At 48.7% G+C, this 22456-nt stretch overlaps 2 protein-coding genes across 2 annotated transcripts in view; one reads left to right on the top strand and one right to left on the bottom strand.

Moving 5' to 3' along the window:
* NUDC (nudC nuclear distribution protein) overlaps positions 1-9240 on the top strand; it is a 9471-nt gene extending 231 nt beyond the window's left edge. Inside the window, exons 2-9 of the mRNA XM_010576161.1 lie at positions 1226-1303; positions 3603-3803; positions 4267-4350; positions 4688-4801; positions 5248-5442; positions 6068-6151; positions 6476-6594; positions 8309-9240. Coding sequence (XP_010574463.1) covers positions 1226-1303; positions 3603-3803; positions 4267-4350; positions 4688-4801; positions 5248-5442; positions 6068-6151; positions 6476-6594; positions 8309-8360 — 927 coding nt within the window. The 3' untranslated portion in view covers positions 8361-9240. The remainder of the gene's footprint in view (positions 1-1225; positions 1304-3602; positions 3804-4266; positions 4351-4687; positions 4802-5247; positions 5443-6067; positions 6152-6475; positions 6595-8308) is intronic.
* A 6736-nt stretch (positions 9241-15976) lies between these two features.
* Positions 15977-19119, bottom strand: KDF1 (keratinocyte differentiation factor 1). Its single transcript, XM_010576162.1, has 3 exons — positions 18024-19119; positions 17006-17080; positions 15977-16332 (listed from the first exon to the last, which is right to left on the bottom strand). The coding sequence occupies exons 1-3, from the start codon at positions 19117-19119 to the stop codon at positions 16250-16252; spliced, it is 1254 nt and encodes a 417-aa protein (XP_010574464.1). The 3' UTR covers positions 15977-16249.
* Positions 19120-22456: the final 3337 nt, after the last annotated feature.

A 22456-nucleotide genomic window follows, 5' to 3' on the forward strand; every position in this document is an offset into this window, starting at 1 on the left:
GTGGGGGGGGGGCGGCTGGGGCCGGGAGGAGTTGGGGCGGCCCCGGCCCTCCCCGGGCGGTGCACATGCGGCATGTCCGTCCCCGTTCCCACCCCCCCGATAACGGCCCAGGCCCGCGCCAGCCCCGGGGAGCGCGGAGAACCCGTTAATTAATTAGTGTGATGCTAACGAGGGGCTGCGGAGCTCAGGTCTGCGCCCTGACCGTGCGGCCTTGCACCGCGGCTCCTGCCGCCTCCGGGCTTCCCACGTCGGTCACGGAGGTTTTGGTGTGTGCGGGCAGCGCCCGTTCGGGGTCACAGCAAAGCAAAAGACCACCGGGGAGGATCGAGTCCTTCTGTCCCACTTTCCCAGCACAACCAGGTGGTAGCGGGTCCCCTGAAACCTGATGGGTTTAGATTCGACCAACTTGAACGGGAAACGTGGTTTCCTTCCTCGTGGTGGAAGCTCTGCTGCCACACCTCACGCTTCCCGCCATGCTGACTCTTGCTGGGGGTTCTGGGAGTCCAGGTACTGACCTGTGGGAGGACTGGAGAGTGTGGGAACATCCCGCTCACAAATGGTTTGGGGAAACAGTCCTAATAACCGTTCCACATGCTGTAGTGAAACCGCTGATTGAAATACTGACAGGACAGAACACCTGAGAAATAAAAGACCCGCTGAGAGTATGGATTTCCACAGGGGTGCTTGGGGAGGCCAGTTCATAACTCCTAATTCATCAGTGATACCTGGCAGACAGCTAGTAGTTATTTTGTAAAAATAAACAGGAGATGAGGGAAGGTGAGTTTGCACACTTTGAGGGTTTAGGTGTGCAAAGAAGCAAAATACAGTGTATGTGTATATCTATATATGCACATGTATATATGCACATATACATACATACCCACCCAAATTCCTGCCTCAGATAACAGCTTGGGGTATCGGAGTAGGTGTACCTCCAAGGTGACCTGAGAATAAGCTGCTTGCCCTTTCTTTATGTAAACCACACAACTGCCTCTTCTGAAAACTGGGAATCGAGGAGCTGGAACTCCACAAAAGCCACTGGACATGTTCTCTGGGAAACGGTCATGGGGCTGATTTCAGGATGATCCTGGCACAGATGCAGATAGGGAGTACAAAGAATAAAGGCTACTCAAGAGACACGAGGCAGCTTGGAGTGATCTGGTCTCACTGCTCTTTTTTTCTCTCCACCCCTTTCTCCCACCCCCCTCCCTGTTTCCTCTGCCAGCTTGTGAACACATTCTTTAGTTTCCTGAGGCGTAAAACAGATTTCTTCACCGGTGGAGAAGATGGAGTAGCAGAGAAGGTAAAAAACCAAATCCCCAAGCTTTTATGTCTTCTAACTTACATACCACCCATGTCTGTGCCATACTAACACTTCCCTGCCTGAACAACTCAAAGCACTACGGTACACTTGGGGACTGCACTTCATCAGCCTGTGATGCTGATGAAATTCATCACTGAAGCAAGGTAATAATGAATTGCCGCTATTTGAGGTGAGGCACACACGATTGCTTGTTCGAATGGTACCGACGGTGCGGGTTTTTTTGCCACACTCTGGCCAAAGGCTTGTTTGGAAAGCAAATCTGCCAGACACACTGACTTAACGGTGACAGACACCGCAGTGTTGATAACCCCAGGTTACCTTATTTGTTCATCTCAGAAAAAGCACAAAGTCCACACATCTCTGCACATGCAGCTGCACCTTTGTCTCCGGGTTGCGGTGCCTGCACAGAGCAAGTGTGCTGGGGAGCAAGCCTGGGGTCCGGGTGGCCTTGTTGGCAGCCTGAGCATCTCCTATCCAGCAGGTATTCCTCACCCAGCTCGAGAGCTGAAAAACTGAATTGTTTCACTGTAGGGAGATAACCAGAACATTCAAATGCGAACTGGCCAGACTTTCTGAAGATTTCTTGCTTGTACTTACCAGCATAGCAACTGTTTCCCTTCCTGGACTACTGGAACTCCACCAGCAAAGCAGGCACTGCTGCTGTGTTGAATGTGTTAGGGCAGATGTTAATTGCTAACACAGTGTATAACGTACTCTGTCTAGTCTCTAAAGCGGCAAAACTAAGGCAGGTAAGGGATGGGAAAGAGGGTGGTTTCAAAGTGAGAAAGATGAAGCCTACTTCCATTTTTCTTAGACTAGAGAGCAAATCTCTCCAGATTCCTGGGGACTCTGTGCTCCCAGGGAGTGAAACCCTGAGTGGTGTTTCAGAGATGAGCACTGGCTGGTGCTTTTGGAGGTTCTGGCTACTGTTGTTGGCAGTTCCGTAGCAAATCCATGTCTGTGCCTGTAAAATAAAAGCGTTCGTGTCCTTGGGTGGTATCTGTTAAAATGCTTTATGGCCTTCTGAAAAGGTGCTCAATACAGAGTCTCTGACACCATAGTAACCACAACAAAAATTGAAGAAGCTGCTTCCCCAGTCCTGCTCACCCTTTGGCATGAAAGAGAAAGAGGAGAGGGTGGGAAAGTCATTGTCTTTCATGGAGTGCCATTTCAGAATCCCTTGTGGTGTAGAGTGAGGGGGGTGTGGTGGTACATTGAGAGAAGTGCAGTGTGTGCACATGGACAAGCTCGGGCAATGTAAATAGTTTGCTCACCATGGATCATCGTGCAGTTAGGAACAGAAGCTGGGAGATGCATGTCTTGAATTCTGTATCCTAGGAGACACTGGACTTGCGTTGTGTAAATAAATCTTGCTTTCCCCTTCAAAACAAAGCAGAAATACTTGGTGGTTGGTTACAAAACTACAAGGTGTGGATGCTTTGAGCTGCTCTGAAAAGGTGCTGAATCCCTCCAGAAGTTTCTGGGATTTATATAAACCAGTACATAAACCCCTGTCTGAGAAATTTCTCCACTCTGATTCCTTTTCTCAGATTCTGTCTATTTTGTTTTCTGGAGCAGACTACAGTTCTCATACGTGCTGCTTTGCACAGCGCTGCTGGTGTTATCGACCACGGAGCAATTGCTCTGGCTTCCTGCCTGTGTACTCAGCTTTCCCTCTGAGCAGTACAGCCGTTTGCATCAAAGACCTTGAGATTTTGCTTTTTGTAGTCACAACAACGTGAGAATTTGGAGTGAGATTTGAAGCAAAGATTTATGTAGGAGCTTGCCCCTAAGTGTAAAACGCTGAGCTTTTCAAACATAAATCATGACACTGAATCTCCATCTAGTGCCTGGGTAAAAGCTCAGTTGTGGGAAAAGTCAGAAGTAGGTAAAAAAACTTGGATCCAGTGTCTTTGTTCTTCCAGCTGTCCTAGATGTACAGAGTAGCTGTCAAATGGCTGGGTTAGGCATCTGCTTGTCCTGCCGGAATTGCACAAAGGCCAAAACAAATGGAGAATTTGTATTCCTCTGTTATCTCCATGGAAATACACTCCCTGTGTAAGGAAGAAGTAGGAAGGGCTACGTTTAAATGTTTTGAGTTTTCTCCTACTCTAGATATTCAGTCAAAAGGCTAGAGTGAAAGTGAAGGGAAAAGTCACAACGTCTGTGTGACTAACCAATGTTCTCATGCTCCTCAGTAGACAGTGAGTTTGCTTCATTTGGGTTTGAAAAAGTGGTGATTTTTTAAAACCTTTTGATCTGTGTTCCTGTCTTTCAGCTGATCACAGATACCTTCAACCATCACAACAAACTAGCTCAGAAGGAGCGGAAAGAGAAAAAGGCTCGTCAAGAGGCAGAGCGGCGTGAAAAGGCAGAGAGAGCTGCGAAACTTGCTAAAGAAAAGCAAGAAACAAATGAGCCAAGGATTAAGGAACTTACAGATGAGGAAGCAGAAAGGCTGCAGCTGGAAATTGACCAGGTGAGAGCGATGTCTGGTGCCTACAGGTACCACCTAGGTCATCTCCTCCGCTGGCCTGCGTGTAGCTCGGGTAGCAGTGATGATTAAAACGGCTCGGACTTGTTCCTTTGCAATGTCTGGACCACCAGACTGGAGCAGGTGGTGTGCTTCGAAATTAAATTAGCCTAGGCTCAACCATGGCAGTAACTCACTTTGCCTCTCTGCCTTCAGCAAGCTCTCTGATTGTAGCAACACCCTCTGCTACAGTCATCAAGGTGTGAAGACCAATGGAGTCTTCCCCTTGGCAGTACCGCTTTCCTGTAACACTGTTCTAAGGGCTGAAAATTCCCCATCAGTCTTGGGTGCAGTTCTGGGTCCTGCTCTTCAGTTTCAGCTGAAGAGGCTGAGGCCACCTAGTGTCAGATCAGCAAGTAACACAAAGTGCCAACACTTGCCTGAGCATGTTTGTTCTCCTTTTAAACAGAAGAAGGAGGCACAAGGACAGGTTAACAGTGTCCCAGTGAAACCCTCAGAGGATGAAGGTGAATCTTCAGATTCTAACAAACAGGTAAAGCTTATCTAGGGACTTTTTATTTTAGGCTGAGAGAAATATGTTTCTGGACAACCATGAGAACTCCTGTGAATGTGAGGGGGTATCCAGTCTGGCTTTCTTCAAGAATATGCACTTAACTCCCAAAGGCTTCAATATGGGTTTTTTTGGTTTTGTTTTTCTTGTAATTATGTTTTAACAGAAACACCTATTCATTTTGGGCTAAATTTATGTGAATATCAAATACGTGCACCTGACCTGAAATTCTTATAAAAACCAAGAACTGTTGTTAGAAGTGAAAGATAAATGGAGACTTGAAGAGCTTCTTTCTTTACACTTTTAATTGGTTGCTTAGGAAACAGATGATGAAGAGGAAGATGAGAAGGATAAAGGAAAACTTAAACCCAACTCTGGCAATGGAGCTGACCTTCCAAATTATAGATGGACACAGACTCTTTCAGAACTGGATGTAAGTATTGCCTTATTACCAGGATCTGAGATAGGGAATAAGAGTGGGTGGTGGTAAGAATGGTGGAGTCAATGCCCCATGTCTCCGTTGCCTGTGGAAGATTGTTAGTTGTACTAAACAGCAGCATTTCAATAGCTGGGGGAGAGCTTGGTAACTAAATAAAATTCCCAGAAGCTGTAGTTAACTTTGCCAAACCTTGGTGTTGTTTTAACAAGACATTAAAATCTGCTTCCCTTTTTATAGTCTGCTTGAGGTATTGGCCATCCTGTTGCCAAACTTACTCTTGTATCCTTTCACTTCCCGCTCACTCAGTACTGCAAGGAAAATATCACGTGTTCTGTCTTCCTCTGGTGAAACCAAGGCAGAAAGTCTTAGAACAGTGGCACAAGAGGGTAGGGAGAGACTTCATTGCTCAGCTCCTCAAATCTGATCTTTGTCTGGTCCAGCTGGCCATCGCTTTCAAGGTGAGCTTCAGGTTGAAGGGGAAGGATGTGGTGGTGGATATCCAGAGACGGCGCCTCAGAGTTGGCCTGAAGGGCCATTCGCCTGTCATTGATGGAGAGCTTTTCAATGAAGTGAAGGTGGAGGAGAGCTCCTGGCTGATTGAAGATGGTAAAACAGTCACCGTGCACCTGGAGAAGGTAAAGCAGAATGAACCAGGGAGGATTCAGACTTGTCTGCCTCTTCCCTGGTGAAGTAAGAGTCTGACAAAACCTGTGAAATCCCTGGGCTTTGTTAGCTGAAACAGAGGAGCCATGCTTATCCTTGGTATAGTGTCAATGATGCTATTGGAACTGGGGTGTTGCAAGTTCCCCCTGTCTTCAGCCTAACTTCATGCTAATTCAGGATATCCAATTGATTGCCCAGCAGTTTAGGAAAAGCTGGAAGGAAATCAGTCATTTTAAAGTTGTTCCTTAATGGAATAATGCTGTGTTTTGACATCTGTTAGTGACATGAAAATCCAGGGACAGATGTTATTGCTTATTGTGTCCCTTCTGGGCCTCTCTGTGTGATTTATTTCTAATCCCATTTATGTCATGCCAAATGTGACATCTGACATGCTCTCACATTTCCCAGTTGTGGAAATTCAAGCTACCTGCAAGTGGTTCGGAATGAAAAAAGTATCCTTTATCCAAGTTCAGATTTTACTGACATTTAGAAAACTGTCAAAGAAATTATTCCAGCAGCTTTTTCCTGTGACTGAGACATAAAATTCCTAGAGCAAGTCTAGAAAAAAGAAAATATTTTTACTTCTTCGTCCTTCAGATCAACAAGATGGAATGGTGGAACAAACTAGTCTCCACAGACCCGGAAATCAACACCAAGAAAATTAATCCAGAGAACTCAAAGGTAAGAACTCCCCCTGTTTTACTGAATGGATCCTTCTCATAAATGTGCTCTCACACAGCTCACATTCAACTGCTATGTCTTTTTTTTACCAGTGTAAAACCAATACTGGGAGTACTGCTGCATATGATGCTATCATACAACATAAGTGCCCCCAAAACTTCAAATGAATGAAGCTGAGTCTGTAGATCAGTGTTTGTATAAGTATTTCTGTAGCCCATGAGCACAGCATAGCGTGACCTCAATGTATTTGTGTTCTCTGCAAGCAGGGTGTATGTATGGGTTGAGACAAGTTATTCCAATTTTGATAGAAGTCCTTGCTTTCAGTTATCAGACCTGGACAGCGAAACTCGCAGTATGGTGGAGAAAATGATGTATGATCAGCGACAGAAATCCATGGGCCTGCCCACATCCGATGAACAGAAGAAGCAAGACATTTTGAAAAAGTGCGTAGACCTCATTTATTTGTGGGTATTTGCTTTCACAAGCCCCTCTCCTCTTCCTCTTTGACACAAATATGTGAGCAGAAAACAGGTTGGCCTTCAGTCCTACCTGTGGTCATGTCTGGAGTTATGTAGTCATTGAATTGCTGGCCAGCCACCAGTGTCTATAAAAGGCCGTGGGGGTAGAAAGCGTAACGGAAAATTCTGGAAATAGCCTAGCTCTGGAATTGTCTTAATCTGCTGATTTCAAGTTCAGAAAGCATGTTTGGGACTGGAGGTACCATCTCTACTGAACTTTAACATGGTCTTGATTGTTTTCTAATCTCCCTCTACTCAGTAGCCCAGATAATCACCCCTCCCTGCACACCTGCCACCAGGCAGCTGTCTCCAAGCCAATAGCACTTTTATGTCTTTATTGCCCTGTTTGGCATAAATGCACCTTGGCAGGGGAATTACTCATGGAGCTCCCAAGGCCGTTTGGGAAGGCGTGGAGGCAGTTCTGGGTCATGCAGCTTCTTCAGCAAGTTCAAACCCACATCTTATCTCAGGATTGGAAGGAGGATTAGTGTAGCAGGCTCGACTCCTTTTCTTCTTGGCTTATCTGTAGCGGCAGAAGCTTCGCTCTGATCAGTGTGTCAAGTACAGCATAGGGTGCAACTGCTTTAGAGCAGAGACCACATTTCCTCAGTGCCTGTCTGTTGAGTTAGTAGAATGGGAGGTAGCCCTCTCCTCCTGGGAAGTCTACATACAGGGTACCTTGTTGGCAAGGTCACTCGTTTAGTGCTCTGGAAGTTTGCCTTGTGTGCAGACTGGCTGGTAAAGAATGGATAGGAAGTTCAGAGTTCGTTCAGGCCGAGGTGGACTCAGTAATGCACACATGGGTCCTAATCTCTGCCAGTGAAGCCCTGCTGGCTGCTAAACAAGGACACTATTCTCGCAGCACATATTTCCATGGAAATGAAATGCTGTGGTGGTGTTTCAGGGGAAACCATGAGATGAGAGCACAGAGGAAGACAGGGGCCTGCTCTTACTTGCACTTTGTGTGTGAATCCTCCATATGGTTAGTTGTTGTATCCCTTGGTGAACTGCAGGGCAGAGGAGGAAGCCAGGAGCTTCTGTGTGCGTTAATCTCTCCTGATCACTCATAGGCACAGTGTATCGTTCTCAGGACTTTCTGATGTGGCAACCTGAGTCCAAATAGTCGTATCTGCTGGGATTGCAGTACATTTGAAATGAGGTTGCACCTAGCCTGAAACCAGATTTCTCTGGTCACGTCCTTCATGAATTTTCACTGTCACAGCACTGGAGATATTCCCCACGTCTCCAGTAATGCTTAAGCTAATAAATTTGAGCTTAAATCGTAATTTGCCCTCACAATCTCCCTTCTGCCCCACAATCAGTGTCATAGCTGCTACGTGTCCGTCCGAGAGGTAACAGTTAAAGGGTGTGTGTTTGATAATTAGTAATTCCCATGTGTCTGGACTTGCTGACCTTGATGGCTGGTAGGATTGGTGATACCACTGACCCGAGGAAAAAGTGTTTGTAGTATGGGGAGTGTGTCCCAAGGAGCTCAGCAAAACAGTCCCTGCTGTGAAGGGTGTGGGGAGGAAGCAAACTTTGTAGTGCAGGAAGTAGGGATGCCTTACTCCCCCAAAGAGAGCTGTTCTGTAGCTCCTGCTGACTCATACCCAAACTCTTGTCTTTGTTTTCCTTGCAGGTTCATGGAACAGCATCCAGAAATGGACTTTTCAAAGGCTAAATTCAACTGAGCCCTCCCTTTCTCCCCCCTCTTTCAGTCAGCCCATCAAATGGGGCAGGATATGTATTGCCGGATATCCCTTACCTTGGACAAGTAAACACTTCCAGCATCCCCACCCGAGCTTGCTGTGGAGGCAGCTTCATGAAGTCATCCTCAGTTGTCCTGTGTCAAGCAGAAGGCAAGGCCACAGAAGCGGCCTGCAGCAGCTCCAGTTGGAGCCATCTGCAACACTTCCCAAATGGCAGTTAGGAGAGAAGGAGGGGTTAGAGCAGAAAGGGTGTTAGGGCTACAAGAGCCAGACAGGAGAGGTTTTGGGACATATCCTTAATGTATGGCTTAGCTTCATCTCCTGGCCCTTCAGAGCCGCTAATCCACTCTTTGCAATTTCAGTTTGGCAGCAGGTACTCCTAGGTTTTCACTCCCTTCCCCTCGGCTTTCCTGCTCTCCTGTGAAAACAAGGGCCAGTTTATTTTGTAAAATAATTCTCCTTCTGCCTCCTTGGGAAGGGAAAACAGTCTAAAAAAACTAGCTATTGCAGTGGAGACAGACTGCTGCTCCTTGCTGCTGCTTCTATTCTTGCCAGAAGTGGAACAGACTGAACCCTGCAGGGCTCAAGGGAGGGCTCCCATCACACCTGGAGAGGTTGACCTGCTGTCTTACAGCAAGGAAAGGCTGGAGAGCCTGTGGTTGTGGGCAAGGGAGAGGATGCAGAGGTTCTTTGGGGGTCCTGTTCTTGCTGGGAGTGTGTCTCCTGCCTCTTTTCCAAGAGCCTCTCTCCCTGCTGACTACTGACAGGCATCGCTGCGTTCTCTTCTGAGCTCCTGCTGACAAGTGGTGTTACTCTGCATGTTCGTATCTTTCTTTGTTAAAACTGCAGTGCAACATAAAGAAAGAGTGGCACATTTCCAGGTAGAGCGTGTGATTTCTCCCGCAGAAGGGATCCAGGCTGCCTGCGCAGGCTGGGATGTGAGCTGGGAGGGGGCAGCGCCTGTGAACAAGGGTGCCAGCAGGGTTGCCTGGCAGGGGCTGGGGTTCGTGCTCTCTGCAGTTGCCTGTGAATGCCTCTCAGGCTCCCCAGCTAAGGAGAGGCATTTGGAGCTGTGTGTCTTGCTCAGGAGTGCTGATGAACTCCATGACCAGCTTAAACAGTCAGGGATGACCAAGGCTCATTGTTCCAGGCTCCACCCTCCACGTAGCAGCGCGTGACTGCACTGAGGAAGCCACCCTTGCCCAAGGTCTCCGTTATGACAAGCTAATGAGGAAAGTGTCACAAAAGCCTGGGCTTCTGTCAGTCCTTTATAGCCTATGCCAGATCCTTGCTGCTGTGGTTCTTGCCTCTGCCCCCCTGAAACCTTTCTACCTCCTACCAGAGGGAGTGGGCACAAATGGCTGAAAAAAACTCCTCGGGTGAAGTCCAGCCTGGCATTCCACCTGGTGTGTTTGGTTGTTTGGGTTTTTTTGAGTAGTAGGACATTGCTTGCATTTAGTCTCCCAGTTTTATAGGCTCTTGGGGTCAAAAAACCAGCACCCAGCCAGCTGAGCAGTGACCTTGTGGGTGAGCAAGGACCCAGGTCGGGGCAGCTGCCTCTGGACTGCTCGGTTCTGCATCCTCCTGCCTGTTCATCTTACAGTTCACCCCGCACACATTTGCCCGTGTGCTTTGGCCCTGATAAAACAACAGGGTCTCCTGTTACTGTAAGAAAAGGCAGACTCTGCTGGCTTCAAAGGTGCTTAGCCCTAGAGTGAGTGTACCTGGCAGCATTGTCCTGAGCTGCGGTGCGTGGGGCAGGTGAGCTGGGAGGACTGAGCTGTTCTGGGGGTGTGACGAGCTTCATCCCATTCTCAGCTATGTCAGCACTACTGTTGCTCCCTGCAGTTGCTAGAGATCAGAGGAGACAGCTGGGCTCTGCACCTGCAGCAGGATCCTGGTCCAGCCACCAGCCCCTCCTAAGGAGCAAGCACAGCCAGGCACCAGTGCAGCAAACTGGCACCAGTTGTAAACCGGCACAGGTCGCAGCACCAACCCAAGCCCACCCTGTAGCTTCCTTATTTCCCTATTACCACCTCAGCCCTGTAACTGACACCAGAAATCCCAAGTCTGACCTGATCCAATCACTGGCAGCTACCTGGATCTGGCAGCAGCCATGGATCAGCAGGTTGCTGTTACACGGTGTTGTGCTGCCTGGTCTAAGTGCAGAGCTCCCTCAGGGTTACCAAAACCAAAATCTTGGGGTTGTTCCTGCAGGGTCGCGGCTTGTGTGAGCTGTGGCAGTGGTCAGGGTAATGACAACTGTGAAACTCCTGAGCTTTCCAGTTGAGGCTGGCACCACGCTTAGAGCTGGTTCGTGTCACTTGCAGGAGGCAGGTTGGGTAGCAGCTGAGAAAAGACAAGAGTTAAGACAGAGAAGAGGCAGTGGCACAAAGCCCAGAGGATGCTGGGGGAGATTTTTGGGGTAAGAAGGAGTCCTTTTGCCTTTCAGGCGGGTGAAGGGAAAAGGCAAACAGTCCTGGGAGAAGGACCATAACTGCAGCTCCGAACCCTACAGCAGGTGAATGCCCGGAGCTGTGTTTGTGAACGGCGGTTGATCCCAGCACTACCCCTGGACTTCAACCCTTCCGGCCAGCGGAACAGAAGGTGTTTCTCCTGATGGCCTTGTCCTCTGCAAACATCCAGCTGCCACTGACTTTCCTCAGGCCAAGGTGAATCAAAAGCACCCTTTTGCTTCCAAAAGGCAGTTTTCCCTGGAATAAACCATGTCAGGGTAGGACAGCTCTGGTCCGAGCAGCTGCAGAAGTGGCTTAAAGAATGCAAAGCCCCACCTCAGTCCAAGTTATTGGAGACCACAGACTGTGGCCTCGTCCTTGTGACCATGGCAGGGGAACACCAAGCATCACGAGGGATGCTGGGAACCAAACCCTACAAATACATCCTTGTCTTGACCCCCAGCAGACCGGGGAGGGCCGTGCTGGAGGATGGCAGGCGATGAAGGTCCCTTTGCCTTTCCATGTCCTTGTCAAATCACCTGGAGAAGCTGTTTCAGTGCTGCCACCCGCCGGAGCCACGGCTGGCAGCACAGCCCAGAGCTCCTCCACCTGCCGGGCCATGGCTCCCTCGCTGCTGGGCCCCTTCTCATGTCCTTTAAAAGCAAAACCTTGAAGGCATACAGGCTCTGCAGAGGGCTTTCCATATGGTCAAAGTTTCCCCTAGTCTTTTTTTTTTTTTTTTTTTCCCCTAACAGCAGCTCTTGACTTAGCTTTTATTAATGAATATTGCAGCTCAGACCATTTGGGAAACGGCCCAGACTATAGGACTGCTTTGGAAAGAGCAATGAAACAGCAAAACCCCAAAGAGGGAAACAGAAGCATGAGGTATTTAACATTACAGCTTACTTTCAGGAGAAGCCTCAGCTCCTCTGTTACTGCTAAGGACCAGGCTGTGAGGAATTAGGGTCAATCCATCCGCTTTCTAACTTCTAAGCCACGCTGAAATAAATAATTAAGTAGTTCAGGGTGTGGATGGGGAAGATTAATTTCTTAAACACTCAAAGCCTCATGCATCCATTCCCAGCAGAGTTACTGATCTGCCTTAACCGAAACTCAAAGAATCCCTGGCAATAGGGTGGCTTGGGCCGTGTAGTACATTGGATCCTGTACTAAAGTCACTACTGAAGAGCAGCACCTTTGTGGCACAGCGAGGACCCACACACAGTATGAGTCTCTGGAGAGTCCCCTGGCAAAACCAAGCCCAATAAAATCAAACAATGTCTTCAGGAAAAGGAGGGTGCTGAGTCAGGCTCCCAAAAGGAAGTACCTGTGCAAAAAAAAGCATGTTTACATGCATGTGGCCGGGTAAAGGGCTCTTGTGTTTCTAAGATCTCCACTTGGGCAACCAATTCTTTCTGCCAGATCACTCAGCAGAACACTCAACACTAATGCTCAGAGCAAAAACCACTACAGCAACAGGCCAGACAGCTGGATTGACAGCAAACATAACCTTCAGCAGACAAAAACCCTGTGGACTCGTTCCACGTGCGGCTGTGAGCAAGAAAACCCATGATCCATGCAGCTAACTCAAAAGCAGGAGAGTTGCTGAACACAGGACTGACAGCAGAGACAGATCAACTATAAGCATCATAGTTTTAAGTGCAAAGTTTTCAAATCTTTCCAGAAATTGCAGTAACCTTGCAGCAGCAGTTTTGAAGCAGCCAGCTAGTTAGGAAGCAGCGCTTTGGGGCAGGCGATGAGCTCCCATGCTGTGCACCCAGCAGAGCTGCACTGAGCAGTGATCAGGCCTGAAGCCTCCAGAAACAGCCTTTCCCCAGGGATTCAACGTGCCCAAGAGAAGCAGAAGTAACACTGCATGTTACAGCCACTCGGTCACTCCAACTGCTTGAATGAGTGCTGTGGGAAGACTAACCTCTTCCAGGAAAAGCACTGGAGAAATTTAGAGAGAAAGGGTAAGCAGAAGGCAGAAAAACGTGGCCCAGACTTGCAGGGGGAACTAGCAGGGCAGCTTAGGAGCAGGTGTGGACAGCGGAGACAGCAGCGACACAGCCACATCGCTGCGCAGGGTGCTGGAGGTTCGCCAGCAAGCTGCTGCCGGCAGCCTTTGCTCCATTTCCCTGGGGCCCCAATGAGCTGGTTTGAGGGCTCCAGACACAAAAACATCTCCTCTGGAGACCCTTCCTAGCCGAAAGAAGGCAGTGTTTACCTGTTCATGGCTTTAAAATCCTTTCAGAAAACACATCTCTCGCACAACTGCAGTGGACTCTGCCTGCTGCCAAAGGGTGGCCGGCCAGGTTGGACTCAGTCTTCGTTTAACAAAATCAGGACAGAACAGGCAGGGGATCACGCACAGAAGGACTCAAGTTTGGGCTCAGTCTTCTGCCTGTCTGCACAGACTAGAGAAGAATCACAAGTCCTTAACAGACCAAATTTAAGGGGAAAAAAAAAAAAAAAAAGGAGGGGTTAGTGCCAATCCTTCGCACCATCCACCCTCCTCCCTTGCAGGGGCACCAGGAGAGTTGGTCCTGTGCACCTGGGGGCAGGGTGAGGGAAGGTCAGTAGCAGGGAATGGAGCTCTGCAGGTTATCGGCTGAGTTTTTGTAGTGAAATTATAAAGTGCAAACTGGTCCTTCAAGTCACAGGGGCAGAGACTGAGCCAGCCTCCCTCCCCAAGCAGATCCTGCCCCACCATCAGGCACAGTAGCTGCTCTGCAGCAATTCTTGCATTTTCTAGCAACAGCTGTCTACACCTCAGGGAATGAGCTGGAAATTCTCCCCCCAGGCTCAGTTTTTCCAGAGCTCAATTCCAGCATCACCCCTCAGGGAAGGTCCAGGTTTCCCTGCATGCAAACAGGCACTTCACCAGAGGCTCCTTTATTTGCACCCAGCTTCCCCGTATCCCATGCACCAGCCCGGCATTCAGCTGTCTGAACAATACCCCCGGGCATGGGCAAGCGCTGCCAAATGGACAAAAATATCTTTGTCCATGTGCTGCTGGGAAAGCAGGGATCTGCAACTCCCTGTGCAAACCCCCCTGCCTGGCCCAGGCTCCCTCCACTGAGGGATGCTCTTCCCCAAACTGATGCAAGCAGGAATGTAAAAGACACAGCACAGGTAAAGAGCACATCTTTTGCTTTATAAAAAAGACCAAATCAGATGTTTAAGGCCAAGGAGTGCAAAAGAATCCCATAAGACACCACAGGTGCACCAGCTTCAAGGACCATCAAGTTGACAGTCTTCCTTAGTGAGTTTTTGGGGGGTTTTCAGATTTTGGGTTTTTTTTTTTTGCAAGCCTAATCCATACACATTCACTCTTCGTACACAGACTAAACATTAGAAATGTGCTATTGCATCTGTAATAGCGATTGGCAGCTTTTGCAAGTCCATCCTCACCCCTCGTCTCCAGTGCACAGACCACAGAGCTACGTGTCAGCGTGACCCATGCTGACGCCTCAGTGCACAGGTTTAAGTAAACTTGTCCAAATATATATGTACAAATCCATTCAGAAGCAGGAAGCCAAATGGGTCCATCAGTACATGTTGCATTCGGAAGGAGGTGACCAAACAGAGCTCGTCTGGGAGTCCTGGGCTGGCCTTGCTTCAAGACTCTTCCTTGCACAAACATGGGTTTTCACAAACCGACAGCTTTAAAAACAAAGCAGGGAGGGGAAGCCAAATCCAAGTCTCAGTCTCTCCCCTTTATTTTCAAAATCTCTCTCTGTCAGTGTCTCAAGGTGTGGTCTCAATAATGTCCGTGATTTATGAAAGCATGCTCTGAAACGCAAGCAGTTTAAAAAAATAGGCTCTAACAGGGACTTGAACTGTACATTTCAAAGGGCTTTGGCTGGTTAAATAAGCCTGACTGCTCATGTGAAGAATTAAATCCTTTCCCCCCCTACCCAACCTTTTGAAGAGTAATCACAGGCTATGAAATAGAGGCACATTTCAGTTCAATTAAGGCACAAAAACATGGTCCATACCAAAGCATGGGGCTTATTTTGGTTTCCCTCTCCCCAGAAAACTGTGGGTATGTTTATTCTATGGGTGGTAAATTCAACTAAGCTTTTTCTGTTCATGTCCAAGGGCACCTGAATGTATAAACAAGTCTGGTGGCTTCACGTTTACTTTATGATAAACAACCAAGTGGCAACACCAGTAAGATACAGCTTCCTCCTGCTGCAATGCTGCAGCCCTCAAGGTCACCTGGCATCGTGCCCTCAGGGTAGCAATACCACATCTCCTGCTTCTGACTGGCTGTTAGAGAGGAGCAGAGGGTAGGAGAAGGCGCTGAGCACCCACAGGGGAGAGGCAGGACCAAGCAGTTCCTCACAGACCCTCTGGAGACACTCTCAGGGGAGGCCTTCCTTTGGAAGCAAGCCACTTTTAAGGCAGTTTCTAGCAGAACAGTCAAACAGCCCAATTCTTAATTACAAAAACTTAAAAATGAATCGGCTATTTCCCTCGCTTGCCATAACTCAAGTTCAAGGCTCGCCCAGCAGTCAGCATGACACCGAGCGTGACGGGGAAACGCAGAGGGCTTGGCAGATGAGTGAGGAAGAGCTGACTGGCATGCAAGTCACAGGTCAATGCGTGCAATTGGTAACAGCTCACGCCCGCAGTTCACATCAAGCTGGCAGTGACTGCAAAGCTGATCCCCATGGTCTGCCTGGGAGACGAGAGTGGGGCGGCTGTCCAGGCATCCCGCCCCTCTGCAACTGGCACTATGTCGAGAGACACGCTAAGAGGCCAAAGATTAAACGAACCACATTACCTGAACCTTCTCCTTACAAGGCAGCAGGAGATGACACCACTAAGAGTCAGCAGGAAGGAGGCAGATCTGGCTACTGCAAACACCATTGATAGAGGACTTAACGTTTTTGGGACCAACCCAGCCACTTTAAATAGAGATTTGGGTCCCTACAGAGCAGGTGCTTGGCCTTCACCTCAGCATCGGCACAAACACAGAGACACCATCCAGTTATTCCCTACCCAAGTTAACTTACGCAATGCCAGAAAGCAAAAACTGTACAGCAGATCCTCAAAGCAGGGAAAGGGCTGGGCCACTGAGGTTATTGAAGCTAAACATGAAGTACGGAAACCATAGAGGCACGAGTTATCTGATACTTCCTCGTCCATCTTCTCCTCCCTGGGCACACATTCCACCCCCCGAGTTCATTAGCTCCACAGTTCACTTCTTTGATGTTCTATATTGTCCAAAAAAAAAAAAAAAAATTATCCAGTGAAATTCAGACAGCAGGAGAAATTTGGCTTCAACAAAGGATCAGGGTATACTGGGGGAAAAAAAAGTGCCATAGCACATTCCATATTGAAAGAGGAGAAATCTGATTGCAGCAAAGCCTTGGAATGCCTGCCTGCTGCTTGGGTCCTTTTTCCTTAACAATACACCTGAAGCAGAGGTGCTCCAGATGAGTCAGTCTCTGTGTCTTGGAAAGAGGAATCTCTGCTTGTTGGAGAGCCTTGAAGAGGAAAGAGAAGAGATGGTGACATTAGACAACGTGAACTATAGCAGCCGAGTGCCTGGCACTTAGGCAAGCAACTGCCACAAAAGGCTTTGTGTATCATGAGGGAGGAGAAAGCCACACAAAGCCCACAGGCAGGGAACAACCCTGCCTGTATTGTAGCCATCTTCTAGGACAGATCTGTTATTATGCAGGAGAAAACTTGTCTTTTAGCCCTGGGCTGCTCTTTGGAGCGGAGCATGCATGCCACAAAGATCAGAGCTCAGGGACAGCCCATCACTCTCCCCTGCTTCCCTTTTGTACAGTTCCTTTTGTTCCCAGTATAACCCAGCTGTGACCTTAGCTGGTCACACCCCAAATACAGCCCCAAACTTTGTCAAGACACCCAGAGACTGAAAGCTACAAGGCCAAGTACCTTGCCTGGACAGAGATCACTCCATACATGGGTTTCATTCTTTTGCAGAAGGACCCACCAACCCAGGTAGTCTTCTGAGCTCCCTTCACTCCCAAAGCTCAAGAGAACAATACCCCTTACTGTAACCTAAGAGGCAGGTGTCAGCTCAGCCTTTGCAGATGGTGAAAACTGAAGGCATACATAATACGGGAAGTTCAGGGAATTCCCCTCACTCCTGTGACGCACTGCAGCTAAGACCCTGGTCAGGTACGTTACCTGCGCTGCTGTGCCGCCTCATATTCCTGGCTATCACATCTGCTGGTGTTTCTTCTGATATTTGTACAGCCAAATCTGGAATGAAAACCAAGAGGGCCTGAGACAAGAAAGGATGGGCAGCTATGAGTCAGGAGTAAAGATCCCTGTCAGGGAACACTCAGGGCTCTCCTTCAGAAGGCACCACCCTCAGGTAATAGGAGAGGTAGAGTCTGATTCTTCAGATTGCTTCCACCATTGTCTTGGTAATCTGAGCTTTATAGTCCCTAAATACCAGGAAGCAAACAGCAGCCTTACTGCTAAACTGGGAAGCACAACAGCCACTGGGTTTCCCCTGTTACTTCTGGATGTCTCCTTGACCCCCGTACTGAGCTTTGCAAGGTCTTTCTACAACAAACTCTCTTACAATGTGTTCTGGAGGTCAGTCACTTCGGGCTGCTCCACACAAGGAGAAAAGCATCCCTGAAACAGCCATAAGGCACTTGTAGCAGCAGCGCTTCCCTCCCTTTGCAGGGATATTTACTGGCTGCTCATCACCCCACTGTGTAGAGGAAGTCTCAGCTCCAAGGAGGCACTCTGTCACAGTAGTCTAAGGGTGGCATTAGCAAAGAGCGCTGGTAGAACATGAAGGAGAGAGCCAGCTTAGTAACTGGACATTCTCTGGCACAAGCCAGCTTGTCTGGTCATACCAGTTAAGTTTGACTCACAGTCTTTCTGCCTAGCTTAGAGGTGTGGAGGAAAGCCAGAATCATTGCAGTAGCAGCAGAATAAGCCTTTACATTGCTCAGCACAAACTCCACTGACAGTGAAAGATACTATCAAGAAAGCCACAACACTGTGACTGGTGAGAAGCAGAGGTCTCCAGTAATACCTAAGGACCTCCATTCAGACACTCCAGAAAAATAAGCCCAGCCTGAAGACAGACATCAGCTTTTAACCCTGCTCCATTGCCGTGTCTCCATGGCTTTGATAAAATAACCCTCTTGTATTGAAGCGGTAACATCAAGGAACCCACACGTACCATCTTGGCTGATGACCATGGACTCTAGCATCGTTTCATTACCGCTGTCTGGTGCGTTGCCTCTGCTGGACTTCTCCTCATGGCTCTGGCTGGCTGGGATAGAAATATGGGGCCGGACCCTGCTTTTCCGGGTGCTGATGCGTATGATGCCTCGGACCAGCCTGCATTCAGCATCCTGCTCATCCAGGTTGTAGTCCTGAGTTATGCTATTGATGAGGTCCGAGATCTTGTTGGTCTTCTCCAGGAAGACAGTGTCTGATGTGCACTTGGCCAGCTCATCGATCTGGTGGACGCTGAAGAGCTCTGTCAGTTTCTTGAAGATCAGGACATCGATCTCCCTGCTGGACATGGAGCCGTTAAGCTCGCTGATGTCCAGGTCAGACTCATGGAAGGAATAATACTCCTCTGAACTCCGGTGGCTGCTGGGAAGTGGTGGCTTTTCTATGCTGTTCCTGAAGGGCTTCTCTGGCAGCTGCTCTTTGCAGCATGAATCCGATTCCAGGTGGTGGCTGGGGCTCCTGTTTTGATAGACAGGAATGCCCTTCAGTTTCACATCTGGGTAACTAAAACTGCTACCCATGCTGGACTTTTTGATCTGGTTCCCATTCTTCTCAGTGGGAGAGACGTTGGCGGGGCTGTTTGGCAGTCGCCCATTATAATCTCCGTTCTTTCCATCATCAGTGGATGTCTCGGTGGGCCCTGGATAGGGGATACAGACACTGCAGTCCTGAAAGCAGCCCCCACAGGTCACTATACAACAGAAAACAGCCTTATATGTGTTCCAGGCCTGAGACAGAGAGAAACAGCAAAAGCTCTGGTTTGGGGGAGCCTCTGCTGTACCAGAAATAAAGGTAATTGTTTCTGCCTCTCTTCCGTTAGAGTCTTTGAGGTCAGCTTTGCGACCTTTCCTATCCCGCATCTGCTGGGCTCTAGTGCGGCTCTGTTTGATTTCAGGCGTAGAGCTGCTGAACACCTCCAAACTGACATCTGTCTCCTTGGATGGTCTGGTCCGCAGGGGCACAGCCTCCTGGTAGGACTGGTTCAGCTGGCGGTGGCTGTTCAGGTTGTGGGGGAGTCCTGTTTTCCGGCCCAGCATGGCTCACCGCTCAGGCACCTGGAGAACAAGAAGGCCTCAAGTCAAGCATTTGTCACCAGTCTCACCTTAGCAAGCTGTTGATCAACAGAGAAGGATCTAACATTCAAATTCAGTGATTCTCGAGCTCAGACTCAGTATTTCAGTTATTTACAGAAATATTTTGCATTAGGACTCACGCTGTTCTTGCTTGTTGCATAGAGAGGGAATCCAGCCCGTGTTTCAGGCTTCTCTGACTACTCCAGCTTTGCTGCTTCCTTTCAGTAGATGTGTGAATCAGAAGAGATATGTTTTAAAAGGACTATTTTTAAGACATCATAATCCCTGTAACCTTCAGAAGATGTTTCCTCAATGCAGCTGGAAGAAGAGTCAGGCTCCAGAGCAATAAATGAACAGCAGAGCTGTAGGTGGAGCCAGCTGACAGGCTCCAAAGGGAAAGTATCTTCTTTTAAACAACTTCCCCTTTGTCTTGCATTCTTTAGGATTAAGCTGGGCCCTGACAGCGCGCTTATCCGTTTCAAAACACACCATGCCCAGGAGGAGATGACAAGCAATCAATCATTATGCAAACTGCCAATTCAGACTCCAGATTATTTGATGCTATACAAATTTGGAGGATTTAGCAATGACGGCATTACTAACACTGATGATTTTTGCTAGTCATGCTAAGGCTATGTTACCTTAAGGACTTTGCTAGGAAAACTGAGGTCTTCATCTGGATTAAAGAAAAGAACTTGTCAACAAGTCAGTCTCAAATCACTCCTCACGGGAGAAAAACCTTTACAAAAGCCCTACTACAGAAATCCTAGAGTAGACTATCTGCTCAACTGTTTTTCTCATTGCCACTGTACACAGGAGTAAACTGTTTTTACAGGGTACTATGTCACAGTTTAGCTCCACAGATCCAACACGCAGAGTTTGGCACATTAAATCTCCCTATTATGAAGAAAGCTCGGCACTGGGTGATGGTGAGGAAAGTCAGGTCAAGGCTCTCACTCTCTGCTTTTATTGCTGCTGCTTTTATCCCAGGCTATGGTGGGCCCCTAAATTGTTCACAGTTTCTAAGCTTCTTGGCTAACACTGCTTTCACCCCCAAGAGATCCTTTTAAATACTAATTAGGCTAATTAATAAGCAGTGAGAGCCCAACCATAGCTTAAGCATTTTCGGACTGTCCCTGCTGCTCTGCTGTATACTTTCTGTAGGGCACCTCAAGCATGAATAAATACATCTGTCCTACCTTCTTAGAGCATTGCCTGTTTTTCCCTTTTTTTAAAACAAATAGTAATGTTGCCTCCACAAAGAAACAGGCGCAGACGGAAAACCAGGCAGTTACAGCACACCACTGCTTTCCAGGAATATTTTGGCTCCAACAGCTTATAAAAAGTCGTAAGTAGTGCATGTCCCAGGAGCTCCCTTTGCACATTCCTGGACAATATGTTAAATATAAAAGCCCCAGATGCTCCAGTTTCAGTGCTGAGCAGGCAGAGCTCTCTAGACTCAGCATCAGCTGAGAGGTTTGATTGCTTTCACTTCAGAACAACAGGGTTTTTTTCCTCATCTTTGCCATTTTTGTAATGCAGTTCAAAATTGAACAACAAACTGAAAACATTTGAGCTGATCTAAGCACAGAACTGCTTACTGGGATGTTTCTCTTAACACTGAAGCCTCATCAAGACATCTAGCATAGGCATTGCACAGTAACAATAATTTATATAACTATATAATATTCTGAAATTTCAAAGCATCTTTGACACAGGGAAGAGTACTAGTTCAGCTCTACAGAAGAAGACTTGCAGGCACACAGATTAAACCTCTTGCCTGACATCACACAAACCCCCAGCTGCGTAACGCATCAGAGACACCTCCAGCCCCAAACACTGAGCTCGCCCCCTTCCCATCACAGCTTACGTTTCTGAGACCACCAGCTCACACATCTGAAGAGTTCCCCGGGAGCACACACAAGACAAAGCTCCTCGTTCCAGCTGCTTCTCTGGCACAGCAACGGACTGGACCGAAACCTGCAGCCAGCTGCTTAACACAGCCATAAACAAAAGTCAGGACTAAAATCCACAGCTGAGTTGATACTTACAAGATTGCTGGGAGCTTTCTCTGTTCTCACGCAGGCACCGTGTGTGAATAGACAAGATCCTTCTAAGGAACTTCAGCATCTGCTTCAGAAGAGCGAGGAGGGATTCACAAACAGTTTGCGCGTCTAAGAGTTAGCCGGGGTCTAAGATCTTCATTGTTCAGAAGACAGGATTTCCTTCAAAAGTTTTAAAAAAGCCAAATTAAATTGTGAATATACTTAATAGTCACATTGGTTTGCCAATAACCATATTGCCACCGTTGTTAGAAGCTAAGGAAATCAAAGCATTAACTTAAAAAGGGGCCAGAGGACATAAATTTAGGATGCAAGATTTACACATAGATACAACTTCTCCTAAATACATGGAAGCATCAATAGCTTTTAATTTTTCTAAGCAGCCTTGCCAGGAGCTGAAAGCTGCCTCATGAAGCTCCCGGTCTCCTGACCACTCTGCGGGCACCAGGCAGCGATAGAGACCCTGGCCCAGAGTAACACGGATCTGGCCTCTCCTCTGTGCTCCTGTATCCTCTCTCCCACCTACTTGGGATATAAACAACCCGGCCAAGGAACTGCCTCTCACCAAACGCTTCCCTGTACCCCCGGCCCAAAACACCCCCCGTTCCAGCTGACAACCAGGACTCCATCGCAGTGTAAGTAAACAAACTTTGCCCTTTCCTTCTCATGAACGAAGCGCTGCAAGGGGGGAGACCCACTTGGGCACCAAGCAGAGGCCCCTCTGCCTACCCCGGGCCCCCAGACATCCTCAGGACGGTGGATTTTTGGGAGAAGAGAAGCTGGCAGCAGAGAACAGCCAGTTTCCAGCAGAGTCACTGACCCATCCCGGCAAGGCCTGCCCTTCCCTGCACGGGCTCCCCACCGCGCTCCCAGCTTCGTTTTTTAGCTCTCGAAAGCCAAGCCGACCCCAGCAGGGGCCAGGGAGACCCGACCCCCCCATCCCCCGCCTCGGGAAAGCTCCTACCGACACCAGCCCCCCAGGGCGACAGCAGGGAACGTCCCAGAGCAGCGGGAGGGGACAGAGCAGGGAGAACAACGACAGCAAGGGGACAGCTGGTGGCAGGGGGGGTCTGTCCCCCAGCCCTGGGTGGGGGGCCGGGACACACGGCCTGAGGACGCCTGTCTCGGGAGAGGCCCGGGGCACACGGAGAAGAAGCCGGTCTTGGCGGGGGGACGGCACCCGGGGCACCCCGGTCTCGGGGGGGACCGGGACGGGACCGTGGGGATCCCCGGTGTAA

The sequence above is a fragment of the Haliaeetus leucocephalus genome, unplaced genomic scaffold (assembly GCF_000737465.1).
Source record: "Haliaeetus leucocephalus isolate CR32 unplaced genomic scaffold, Haliaeetus_leucocephalus-4.0 Scaffold517, whole genome shotgun sequence".
NCBI lineage: Eukaryota > Metazoa > Chordata > Aves > Accipitriformes > Accipitridae > Haliaeetus > Haliaeetus leucocephalus.